Consider the following 12243-nt stretch of genomic DNA (forward strand, 5'->3'; position numbering starts at 1 on the left):
CTAGTAGCAACAATTCAATTATGAAGTACTCACCGCTCCAAGCTCAGTCAACTCAGGGTAACGTCTTCCATCCTCCGTTGTCCGCCATGGCACTGCTATCCCATCTTGATCCCATGCTTCTGACTTTCTACACCCTACTTACATTGCTGATACTGCGTCAATATTCAAGGTAGCAGAAGTAAGAGCTTGCACTGCCCTTCAACTTTCCATGAACCTACGTAGACATCGTTGTCAATGCCTCACATTGGGCACTAATACGTGTTGACCGTCTTTAAGCCACCCTCTTGCAATATATCCGACACTGTGGTGGGCTGGACATCTCCAGCGCGTGACAATCAACTTTTGGTGGCAATGGCATCCTCTTCTGTCCAGGTTGACCTGGATATTTCGAAAGCTTTTCTGAGTGTTTGCGCCATGCGGCTCAACTGTCGGCTGTAGTTTATACGGCCTCCAATTTGCGACCTGGGCGCAATTGCACTCGATCCATTTTTTTTATTGACTTTGTCGCGTTGCCTCAGAGTACGAGTTACTGGCTGATTCCAGGACTATTGCTGTGTCGCATGTTCTGATGTATCCTCGATAATCCTGACCACTTGCACGAGCCGTAATGGCGTTATCTGTCGAGCTACCTCACGAAACAGTAGTAACATCTGCTCCAGAAATATTGTCTGATGAGCGTATCGAGGAATTGCTACAGGAAGCTGAGACCCGACTACGACAGAAGGCCGGTCTCGAGGCTCTTGACACTGTTCCTACCACAGCCGGACCTGTAAAGCGTGTTCACTTGCCAAAGCTTGAGCACAACCTCGAGAAAGCGTCCTACCTCAAGAATCACAATGGCGTGGTCAAGACAAATGCCGATCTAATGGTTCCAGTGGCACAGCGCAAAATGGCAGATGGTCTTAGAAGTGTGGTCAATGAGACGGAAAATCGTAAGAAAATGGTACGTGTTTCAGTCGTTGTTGTTCCCAGCACATATCAATATGAGGAAATCTAATCCCAAACTTTTTCTTGATGCACATCAGCGCCTCATTTTGAGGTTGCCGTGCTTCCATGAAAGTTACACAAAATCATAGTTACTCTGACTCTTCAAACATGTTCCTTCATCTTCAGCACGATTACGGGTCGAGTGGGTTGCTAACGAGATTGAAATAGAACGATCAAACCGACGCAGGCGCAGATTGGTTCAATTTGCCGAAGACCGAACTCACTACATCTCTCAAGCGCGATCTGCAGCTTATCGAAATGCGCAGTGTCCTCGATCCTCACAGACATTACAAGAAGAACACTCGGGAGGGCAAGATCCCAACTTTCTCTCAGGTCGGCACAGTTGTGGAGGGTCCAACAGAGTGGTACTCTGGTCGCATCAACAACAAAGACCGATCGAAGACCTTTGTCGAGGAGGAGATGCGCACTGAGCAGAACACTGGTCGCTTTAAGAGGAAGTACAACGAAATTCAGGCTGCGAAGACTAGTGGTAAGAAAGCTCATTACAAGAAATTGATGGCAAAACGAAAGCCCAAGGGCTAAGGATGGTCACCGCAGAACTTGAACAACTCTCAGTAATCTTCTACGCAAGGCAACCACAAAGGAGGGCCTTACGAAAGAGTCTAGGCACAATATTAGCGTGATGAGCTATGTCTACACATACCACTCAAATATGAGCGTCTATCGCTTCAGAAAACAGAAGTATAGCGCAGGAGGACTTGTGTCAAAGCATTACCTTGTCTGGCTCACAAGCCTAAATTTCAGCAGCGGTACATGCGGTAACGACCTTCTCGTATGCCGATGGTCTCATCGCTCGACTGACTCCAGATATTGCTCAATTACGAAGCTCGAAACGGAGGCGGTTGACGATCATCGCATGCCATGGAGCAGTGTGGCGTGACATTGACGAATGCGCTGTCGACGAGCAGCGTCTTTGAAAATTCAAGCAGAATAGCACAGACTCTCTAGTGATGCTGTCACCAGGTCGAGGAGGGCTAGCGAGCTGCCGCGTTATGCAAAACCTGGCCTGACTGCACGACTTGTCACCCTCGAACGAATTGATTGTGTTCTCAGGTCACAAACTTACCAAGAACACATCAGGATCATCGCCTACCTGATGTAGGAAAACTATACACACCTCCAGACGTCTTCTCGGCTCTAATCGCTTCGTGATGGCTACGGATATACTACGGCAGAGGACCTTAAACCTGCCAAGAAAGAGCTTTTGTATAGATATACAATTCGAGAATCCAATCTATAGCATCTAAGTTCTGGTCAAATGTCTTTGACTGTCGTTGCATCGTGCCTACCCACACTCTTAATACCTGCCAAGTTTGATATATACCTGACGCATCTGCACTTTCCCGAAGTCGAGTCTGCCAAGCCAGTGTTTGCTACATATCTTCAGGTGCAAATCATCTGATGCCAGAAAGGCCAGGGTACTGCACTGCAGCCAAATTCTGACCAACCGTCTGCCCCAACCTATGCTTGAGGCAGAAGACAAGACTTGACTGATTACTGCTGTCAGCATTGTTTCTGAGGCACTCAGGCAGCACCAGAGCTCGGCGGACTCAATGAGTTCTAGGACATCCTTCCTCTCTATGTCGTTGGGAGGTGGCAGTATTGGCTGAGTGCGCATGCTCGACAGTGCTAATGTCGGTATTCCACATTGGTGCAAGTACACAGTAGAATCAGGTCCGTCGAAATGTCACTGAGGAGGATTCCCTTGAACTCGTCAACCCCTCACGTTCTCCCGTATAACTGGTCATGTGCATCGTGAGCTTCAGACTGGACCTGCCGGGTGACTGAAGTATGCATCTGCAACGCAGCCATTGGTTAACACATTAGCAGAATGACAAGAATTACTTGTATTCGACTCTGCTCGGATCCCAAGGATATACCTGTGATATCAGTCGCATCATGACGTTCGTACGTATCTAGGAGTACTTATAGCTACACCTGACCAGTTCACATTCTATCTCGATTCTACCCTTTTCTACACGGGAGACATTCCTACCTAGTCAAGCTTAGCACAAACTACCAATACTCAAAACTTCTACAACAAGAATCTCATCATGGGTTGCTCATGCGGTTCAGGAGGTGAGAAGTGCAACTGCAGCGGAGCTCAGACATGCACATGTGGACAGAACTGTCAATGCAAAGCATGTGGTGTAAGTTACCTCTCAGGGAGCTCATTCGCACGTGTCGACGTGATAGCCTATTTGCCATTTTGATAGTGCTGTTATTTGGGTTGCCTTGAGCATACTATTGGTCTGGCCGAATTACGAACATCTTACTGACGGAACTCTCGTGATCAGAAATAGATAAGCCAACAACACGAACCTGATGCTGGTGGAAGCAATTCGAAAGGTGGTCATCTGTGAGCGATTGAGTTATGGGATCGGAGGTACTATAGGAAGCTGACCGGAGCAGAAGTTGAGCAGCATAAGCAGATGCAGCATCGTCACTCTCTACAAGCATACTTGAATGCAAGATAGTGGTAATAAAACAATCAATTACTTCTTTACCCAACGCGAACACTCATCTTCCGTGCCTGTCGCTAAGCACGTTCTCCATAGCTTGTTTTCTGCCAGATCTTCGAAGCACGCTCCGTCGCAAATAGCTCGAACTTTTGGTGCGCTAACTATCAAAGTGCGTTTGCTCAACACGGAGAATCTTGTATCGTGGTCAGATGCTACGTTCATTACCCGAGTATTATACTGCCACGACTGTCTATTTTGAGTGGGAAGGTTTTAGCAAGCGAGATACGAAACCTAAAAACGCGAATGTCTCTCCAACTCGTATTGGTAGGAAACCATCCGAGGTATTGAGGCTTGACCTCGAAATATCGTTTCGTTCCTGTCAGCACAGCTGGACAAGCAACAAATGCTCAAGCTGAATAACACGATCGCTATCTCATAACACCAGATAACAAACAGCAGCGTCATACGCATTACCCAATCCTCTACGACCACCTGACAACTCAGAGACCTTCACATACACACATACATCCACCATCCAGCACCATGTCTCCCACCATGCCTACAAGCAACACCCTCTCCGCCCGCCTCCTCGACCTCACCTCTCCCCTCCAACTCCTCCTCTACTCCCTCCTCTACCTCCCCATCACCATCCTCTCCCACCCTACCCTTCTCCTCACCAACCCCCACAAATTCCAATCCCTCTGGTTCGGCGCCCTATGGAAATTCCTCGGCCCCCAAATGGCTCTCTCGCCTGAACAGACACCGTACATCGCAGGACTATTCAACCGCGCACAGGGCACGGTGCTAGAATTGGGTCCGGGGAATGGTGATCAGATGAGGCATCTTGTGAATGCGGTACGGGAGGGACGGGTGGAGAGGGTTGTGGGCGCGGAGCCGAATGCGGCGTTGCATGAGAGGTTGTTGGGGAACGCGAGAGGGGTTGGGTTGAATCCAGGACAAGGCAAGTATGTTGTTCTTGAGGCGGGTGCTGAGCCAGGGAGTTTGATTCCCGCATTGCATAGGGTGGGGATGTATCCCTCGAGTTCTTCTTCGGCAGGTGCTGGTGCAGCAGAAGGCATCTTCGACACAATCATTTGCATCAAATCCATGTGTAGTGCACCACAACACCAAATGCCTGAGATAGTGAGTACGATCCATGCGTTACTGAAGCCCGGTGGGGAGTTTTTGTTCTTCGAGCATGTTGCGAATGATAGTGATCTTTTGACACGGGTGTGGGCGTGGCTGTTGGGGTGGATTTGGCCAATTGCTATGGGGAATTGTCATTTGAATGGGAGGGTGGATAAGGCGGTCAAGGAGTCGGGGGTGTTTGAGAGTTGTGATGTGAGGAATACGAAGGAGTTTATGGGGTGGAACGTGTTTCGGTATGTGGTGGGAGTGTGTCGGAAGTGAGAGGAAGGGATATGTTGGATTTGAGCTGGGTTTGTCAACGAAGCAACGACGCCACTTGAACAGAATGAGCAGTGAGAAAGATTTGTGTCGTCAGAAAGAATGGTAGATCTGCCACTAGCAAGTGACTTTGACAGTTTGCGACAGTGCACAGAGATGTGACTTCAGACTGATCGGACTGATGATAACATAACAAATGAAGCAATTTCGAACAGTTTTTCAGAACAAACATAGTATTGTCAATAGCTATCGAAGACCTGGTGGTACACGAACGTACATACAATTTCAACCAGAGATTCGAGGCACAGATCATATGCTATGCTTCGTTGCGATCATAAAGGAAACATCAAGCTAACACATCTGTGATATCTGCCTGAAATCGAATCAAGGCATGACAGTCTAGAATGCTAAGCACCCAACAACGCAAGGCTTTCCAAGCGTTTACAGGAAGAAAGCAGCAAGACCAGCAACACCGGCCAAGCCAGCGACGGCGTTGTGGGAAGCAGCACCAGTGTAGCTGGCAATTGGGCCCTTGGAGGTGGCATCTGGTGATTGCCGTCCGGTCCACGAAGCGGATCCAGTGATGGCACCAGTAGCATAGGTTGTGGATGATGAAGCAGCTGGGGTCTTGCTGCTGGAGACAAGAGTGGTGCTGTCTGACCAGATGGTCCAGCTACTGGCACCGTTGTTATCTGGAACAGTGACAGTGCTGCAAACTGCCGACGGGGTAGAGACGGAGCAGGTGGAGGTTACGGGGTAACCTGAGGTCTCGAGGTGGTATGTTGAGCAGCTAGTGACGGCGGCTGGGGTTGAGCAAGAGGTGGTGACCTTTGGAGTACCAGTGGTCTGGGATGCGCTTGAAGTAGAGCTCTTGTTGCCGTTTGGAGTGGTGGTAGAGGCAGTAGCCGAGCTGTCGCATGAAGTTGAGGTCTTGGTCCAGACTGGGACGGAAACTGTGCATGGGCAGTCAGTGACAGTCAAAGTTGTGCTGGCGGTGATCGTGTAGGTCTTTCCGGCGTGGACGATGGTGGTTGCACTTGGCACGTAGGTTGTGATGGCAGTCACGACGGTGGTAGTCCAGCCATCAGGACCAGCAGGCTCGGTGGTCTACGAATCAGTTAGCATTAACTCCGTCAAAAGCGCGCATGGTTTCTTGTAGACTTACCCAGTCGTTCCAGTTGTAGCTTGAGGTGGCGGTATTTGGCTTGGAGGTAGTGGTAGTCTTTGAGGAGGTGGTGGAAGACGAGCTCGAGGAGGAGCTGGTGGTTGAGCAGACTGGAGTTGGTGTGACTAGCAAAGCGGTGCAGGACGAAGTGATTGGGTATCCCTGAGTCTCGATGTGGTATGTTGTGCAGCTGGTCGAGGTGGAAACAGCTGGAGTTGAGCAGGAAACCCAGTTACCCCAGGTGCTGGATGGATCGTAAGGCTTGCTCGAGGTAGTGGTGCTGGAGCTCGAGGTAGAGCTTGTAGTCTTGGTGCTAGTGCTTGAGACAGTACGGCTAGAGGTGCTGCTGGAGGTGGTGCTCGAGGATGAGGTTGAGCTGGACCATTGCTCCCAACCATCGGCGGCTGCAAGGCCTGCAAGGGCGACGAATGCTGCGACTGTTGCCTTCATTTTGGATATTGGGGTATCGACGAATTAGGTAAATCGGAAGATTCGTAAGTTTCGTTGTGGGTTGTTAAAAGAGTGAATACGTGCCGAAGCAACGAGTTGGTGATTGTCTCGAAAAGAGTGACTGTGAGCTTGACTGAGGCGTGCTAGGGAAAGAAAGAGAACGAGCGACGAGAAGGCATGGTCAGAAAGTGATATATCGAAGCACGGGAGATTGCTTGCAGGCATAACTTGAAATTCGGTCATTGGTGTTCCTGGATAGTGGAGAGGAAGATCAGGGGAGGGAAATGGCAACGGCCAATCGTGGCGCATTCTGATTTTTGTCTTACCCCATGAAGTAAGGTTGGCTTGCCTTGCAGCAATCAAGAGCTCAATTATTGGTGCTTCGTGCCCACTACAATCTCTGTTGGCACCAGTCTGCTGCTCACTACGGCACTGTCAAGCCGCTTGCGGCGACGATGGAGTTGGGCAAAATTGCTTGCTCGTCGTTCTGCGTCGCTGCTCGTCAAGGTTCGAGACATAAAGGTCGAGATGTCATAAGAAAGGTTTTCCAGTAATCTTGCTTCGAGTCGTAGTCCTGACCTGATTTGCGATATCCAAAAGTAGTTTGGGGCGCATTGAATGCGACATTCATCAGCAGAACTGCGTTAATGTTGCGGATAAGTACTCCTGTCATGCAACCTTAAATGTTCCGGAATATAGATAATGCTTCCTTTTGCAAAGTAGACTACCTTGTCCATGTGCATGTTCCGCAAAATGAGTTCGTATCACCCCAGGTTGTGTGACACTGTGATACTGTTCGCCGCGAGAATCCTTGAGAGCACGCGATGGATTCCACCTCGAGATGTCGAACACAGCACTCTGTACCAGATGCCAGCATTGCGATTACACCAAGCAGTCGGTCTAGGATAAGTCAGGAAACGCTGTACCACTTACGTGTCTGCAGAAGTAAAAATCGGAGGCACGATAGCTGGTCAAGTCGCGCAAAGGTGTGGTTGTAAAACTTTTGTCTGCCTAGGTATGCACAGGCCTCAATCTGCAAAATGGTCCGCACACCTGTTGACTTGTATTCTTGAGCGATAAAAACGAACTTGTTGAATCATGCTGGTATTCGTATTACATCCTGCTAGGTAATGTTTCGACATTGTGTATGTCCTCTCAAACGTAACTAAATCGGCGGTATTGCTCCATGATCATGTCGATATGAATGCCTAAGACCTGCCCTCCATGTACACTCTATCAATACATAGTCTCCCTAGAGCTTGCGCAGTCTGTGACGAGGCCTCTCACAGCCATCTCCGCCCTTTCTTGTTGGAACTCGTTGCTTTGCAGAGGCATATCAATTCGTTGGCTTTGCTACGTCTCCCTTACTGCTCATCGCTGCATCCTGCATTACGATAATGCCAACCAGAGCGATGACAATACCCACGGGTGGCAAGCTCATGCTGCATCACCGGTACTTTTTGTCTATCCTCGTCTACGTTGAGTAGCTTGGGCATCTTCATGAAGTTTTTTAGTCGCATCCAGACATGATCTGCAATCTTTGAGTGACCAAACCGGCATGTCTTGATGAGCTTGCGGCAAGAAATGGAAGTGAATGCTCTAAGAAATGCGACGTGGTTCAGGTCCAAGGCTCCTTTGCCATCGAAACCAACGACGAATTTGTCGAGAACGCATTCAGAATCACCAAGCAGTCGGAGTACTCGATGTAGAACTGCGTCATTGACATATTTGCGTTCTTCTGAATCGAGCTTGGGGGTGAACGATGGTACCGCGTCTTGGAGGCGTAGCGATACGAATCGTAGCTTTGCAATGTTATGGGATCCGATTGTCTCGAGGAAGCGACGGACATCTTTGTACCCAACTTCTCTTTGTTCTCTGTCGTAGTAATGACCACGAGTTCTAAAGGTCCGGTCAAAGTGGAATGCGTTTTCGCCATACAGGATACCACGCCCTTCCTCGTAGATCTGACGGCAAGTTTGGAGCAGCGTCGGATCTCTTGAGGAGCGAGGACAAGGGTCGAATTCGACAACAGAGCCATCCACTAGCATTTCTCGGTAGATGCGATTACGCAACGCGGGCTCGAGTTCTAGGAAGCATGCATAATCTGGATTGAGTCTCATAGCAGAGAAGTCTTCCAGTATTCTCTGTCTCACTTGTCGGGTAGCTTCGATATTGCCATCTCCGAGTAGTGTGCTGCCGTCGAGGTCGGGAGAAGCACCACCAATATTCCTATCGAAGACGTGTCTTGGGAGGATGTCGGCGAGGTTGATGTTTATTGTTGCAGGACCAGATCGGACTTCTAAGCGGAGAATAGAGGATGTGATGGAAGCCTTCACGATTGGTGATGGCGGTGCTCGTTTTTTCTTCTCAAACAGCCGACGATCCTCCTCACGCTCATCGTCAGAGCTCATGTCCGACATATCAGGAACATCTGGAGATGGTTGACGTTTCGATCTCTTCCAGGGCTGCGCTTTGGTCTTAGCCACACCATCGGAGGTCCGCTTACGCTTCTTGCTAGCTGTAGTTCTCTTTCCAAAGTCTGAGTCTTCTGCAGCTGTTTCGGCGGCCAAGAGATCACGAGCAGCGTCCTTGAAGAAGTCTCCAGTTGATGGCTTTTGCTTGCTTGGTGTCGCTTCTTGTTCTTGAGTCTCTTGAAGCTCGTTCAAGTCTTCCGCGTCGTCCAGGTCCAAGACCACATCTCGCATGGGCTTTGAGGCTGACTTCGCTCCTCTCTTGGGCTGAATCCTCGTTGAGGTTGCCATGATGAAGAGATTGTGTAATGGGTTTGAACACAGAAGAATGTGGGTAGTAGAAGAAAGCGAGGAATTGAGGGTTCGTCGACTCAAAGATGGATCTCATACGGCATAGCCTAGTAGTGACATTCTTCAAGTGAACAGACTAATAGTGCCATAAATTCGTTTGTCCTGACACTATAGTCGCGTAAGATACAGGCAAGAACGCGTCGAAATTCACGCGTCGAGGCAGGAACAAGAAGAAGTTGATCACCATGATCTCATTAGAACATATCCAAACTCATCCAACACTGCAGCTTACAGCTTAGCCTTAATGTCCCCACCTTCCTTGAGTCCTTTCTCTTTGAAGAATTGCCTGACGCGTTCTCGAGCGACATCAACGACAGCTTTGTCTTCGACGGTAGGAGGAATGTTGACCGCCTTGTCGAAGTCACCCTCAACAGCCTGCTCAATCAGCTCCCTCAACACTCTCCTCAAGGTCTTACCAGATCTGGTCTTTGGAATCATCCCCCTACCCTGGATCATACCACCTAGGCTAGCGATGGCTCCGATCTGGGCCCGAACTTCTGCATTGACTTGGTTGAATAGCTCTTTTGGTGGTGTTGCCGGGAAATCATCCGAAGTTGCACCAGCTGGCTCTACGAACGCGAAAGGAAGGTGTCCTTTCATCGGATCTGGGATACCTATCACGCATGCAGCGGCCACGCCCTTGGCTGACAGAATAGCTTGCTCGATGGCACCTAGCACGCCGTTAGTCGTCTGGATTTTGCAGCAGAGCACAAAACTCACCAGTACTAAATCTATGGGCAGCAACGTTGATGATGTCGTCACTTCTGCTCATTACGTGGACGTAGCCGTCGTCGTCGATCATGCCAGCATCTCCAGTGTCCTGCAATTCATGTCAGCACGAACGAAGGTGTTACGGAGTTGAACATACCATCCACTTTCCGTCGAAGCGCTTCAAATAGCCCTTGTAGAACCGGGCCTCATCATTGAATAACGTTGTAAAGCCGCTTGGTCCGTACGGCAGCGAAAGCACAATATTACCCATGTCGCCCTTCTTCACTTCCTCTCCGTCGTCGTTTACTATTCTTACATCAAAGCCAGGCATAGGTTTTCCGGCACTGCCAGGCTTGATTACAAGAGCTTGGTGCTCCTCCTGCGACTCGTGCTCATGTCCAATTGCTGGTCTCAACGCAATACCTGTCATAGGCGAACCTGACTCGCTTGACCACCAATGATCTATCACCTGCGAACCACTCTTTGCATACTTGCTGATAAGCTCTTGGTAGTGTGTGATGATACTGGGCTCACTTCGCTCGCCAGCCAAGAACAATGCTCTTAGACTCTTGAGTCCACCTCGTTCTCCAACCTCTTTGAAGAACTTGTCTCCTTGGTCCTCCTTTCTAATCGCTCGCAAGGCCGTTGGTGCTGTGAACAATGTAGTGATTTTGTGCTCTTCTACCATGCGCCAGAACTTGCCAGCATCTGGTGTTCCTATTGGTTTGCCTTCGAAAAGTATAGTCGTGGCTCCTGCTAACAATGGCGCATATACAATGTAGCTATGTCCGACGACCCATCCAATATCGCTGCCTGTGAAGATCACATCGCCTGGGCCTTTGATGTCGAACAAGTATTTTATGCTTAGATTCAGGTGTACAGCATGTCCACCAGCCTCCCTCAAAACACCTTTCGGTAAGCCTGTCGTGCCACTGGTATAGATCACATACACACCATCCGTGCTCTTTACCGGTACTGGCTCAGACACTTTGAGCCCTCTGTTCTTCGCACTCTTGACCAATCTTTGCCAATTTCTCTGTCCTTTGTCTTTCTCAACCGGATCCCATCTCTTCATGTCCCTCTGCCAGATAATCACCTTCTCCGGCTTGAATTTACTCTTTTCAACCGCGCCTTCCACAAATGGTCTGTAATCTAGAGGACCCTTTGCACCTTCAATACCGCAGCTAGCAGTCATGACTACTCTCGGCTTCGCGGCGTCAATCCTCTGTGCTAACGATGCAGCTGCAAATCCACCAAACACGACAGCATGCATAGCGCCCAAATGTAGTGTTGCTAGCATCGCAAAGATCGCGCTTGGAATCATGGGCATGTAAATGAGTACCACATCTCCTTTCTTCACGCCTTCTTCCCTCAGCACGCCTGCAAGAGTTTCGACCTCCTCCTTCATCTGTGCGTATGTGTATGTCTCCTTGCTATTGCTCACCGGACTATCCCAGATCATCGCTACATTATCCCCTCGACCGGCCTCGACATGTCGATGCAAGCAATTGTAGGTTGTGGAAATTTCGCCGTCAGGGAACCACGACCAGTGTGGATGCTTTGTGCCGTCCGGAAGGGTCTTGGTCTGTTGCGAGAGGACTTTGGAGTATGGCTTGGACCATGTCAGCTGTTTCGCGTGGTGGTCCCAGAAGCTATTTCGCTCTTTCAGTGACTTGTCCTGGACAGAGTCCTGGACTGTGTTGTTCGGTCGTCCCATGCCGGGTATACGTTGGAGGAGAGATGTCGGTTCTGGAGAAGGAGCGGGAGCTAGAGGTGTAGAGGTAGAAGAGGCTCGCCTCGAGGTTCCTGGAGGTCGTATCCAGGTGTTTTGCTGCTGCTGGAGTCGACCGATGCGAGATAAACCTGATGCTTTTATAGGACGAAGGAAAGGTCGGATTGCTAAAGGGCAGCGTGTCATACAAGAAGACAACAGCACAAAAGTAATGAAACCGTATTACAAAGCTGTCAGCGATATCTCGGTCTTCCTTGCGAACGTGTTAATGTACGTCGCACATGTAGCTGTAACGAGTTAGCTGTTCACAATGCGAGCTGCTATGGATCAAGGATTATGTGTTGAGCCATGATGGCACTTGTAGTCAGATCGTCAAGCACCATATTCACCACCATACTGATGTAGGCCTAGCTTTCGAGCTGCATTGTGGTGACCGGACAAATGGGACTGCTAAACAGACTTTCAAGCTGCTGCGATTTGAGTCGA

The 12243-nt window shown here is 49.5% G+C and overlaps 5 protein-coding genes across 5 annotated transcripts; 2 read left to right on the forward strand and 3 right to left on the reverse strand.

Annotated features, from left to right (window-relative positions):
* Nucleotides 1–607: 607 nt before the first annotated feature.
* On the forward strand, nucleotides 608–1530 carry fcf2 (dTDP-fucopyranose mutase; the record flags this gene model as incomplete). Its single annotated transcript, XM_064899801.1, has 2 exons — nucleotides 608–943; nucleotides 1156–1530. 2 exons carry the CDS (start codon nucleotides 608–610, stop codon nucleotides 1528–1530), a joined length of 711 nt encoding a protein of 236 aa, XP_064753113.1.
* A 2483-nt stretch (nucleotides 1531–4013) lies between these two features.
* LTR64_005463 (uncharacterized protein) lies at nucleotides 4014–4880 on the forward strand (the record flags this gene model as incomplete). The annotated part of the gene is made up of 1 exon (XM_064899802.1): nucleotides 4014–4880. One exon carries the CDS (start codon nucleotides 4014–4016, stop codon nucleotides 4878–4880), a length of 867 nt encoding a protein of 288 aa, XP_064753114.1.
* Nucleotides 4881–5318: 438 nt separating this feature from the next.
* On the reverse strand, nucleotides 5319–6492 carry LTR64_005464 (uncharacterized protein; the record flags this gene model as incomplete). The annotated part of the gene is made up of 2 exons (XM_064899803.1): nucleotides 5319–5984; nucleotides 6043–6492. The coding sequence occupies 2 exons, from the start codon at nucleotides 6490–6492 to the stop codon at nucleotides 5319–5321; spliced, it is 1116 nt and encodes a 371-aa protein (XP_064753115.1).
* A 1364-nt stretch (nucleotides 6493–7856) lies between these two features.
* On the reverse strand, nucleotides 7857–9254 carry LTR64_005465 (uncharacterized protein; the record flags this gene model as incomplete). The annotated part of the gene is made up of 1 exon (XM_064899804.1): nucleotides 7857–9254. One exon carries the CDS (start codon nucleotides 9252–9254, stop codon nucleotides 7857–7859), a length of 1398 nt encoding a protein of 465 aa, XP_064753116.1.
* Nucleotides 9255–9542: 288 nt separating this feature from the next.
* Nucleotides 9543–11742, reverse strand: LTR64_005466 (uncharacterized protein; the record flags this gene model as incomplete). Its single annotated transcript, XM_064899805.1, has 3 exons — nucleotides 9543–9985; nucleotides 10035–10134; nucleotides 10183–11742. The coding sequence occupies 3 exons, from the start codon at nucleotides 11740–11742 to the stop codon at nucleotides 9543–9545; spliced, it is 2103 nt and encodes a 700-aa protein (XP_064753117.1).
* Between the last annotated feature and the right edge of the window lie 501 nt (nucleotides 11743–12243).

This window comes from Lithohypha guttulata (assembly GCF_036872675.1).
Source record: "Lithohypha guttulata strain CCFEE 5908 chromosome Unknown scaffold_4, whole genome shotgun sequence".
Classification (NCBI taxonomy): Eukaryota; Fungi; Ascomycota; class Eurotiomycetes; order Chaetothyriales; family Trichomeriaceae; genus Lithohypha; species Lithohypha guttulata.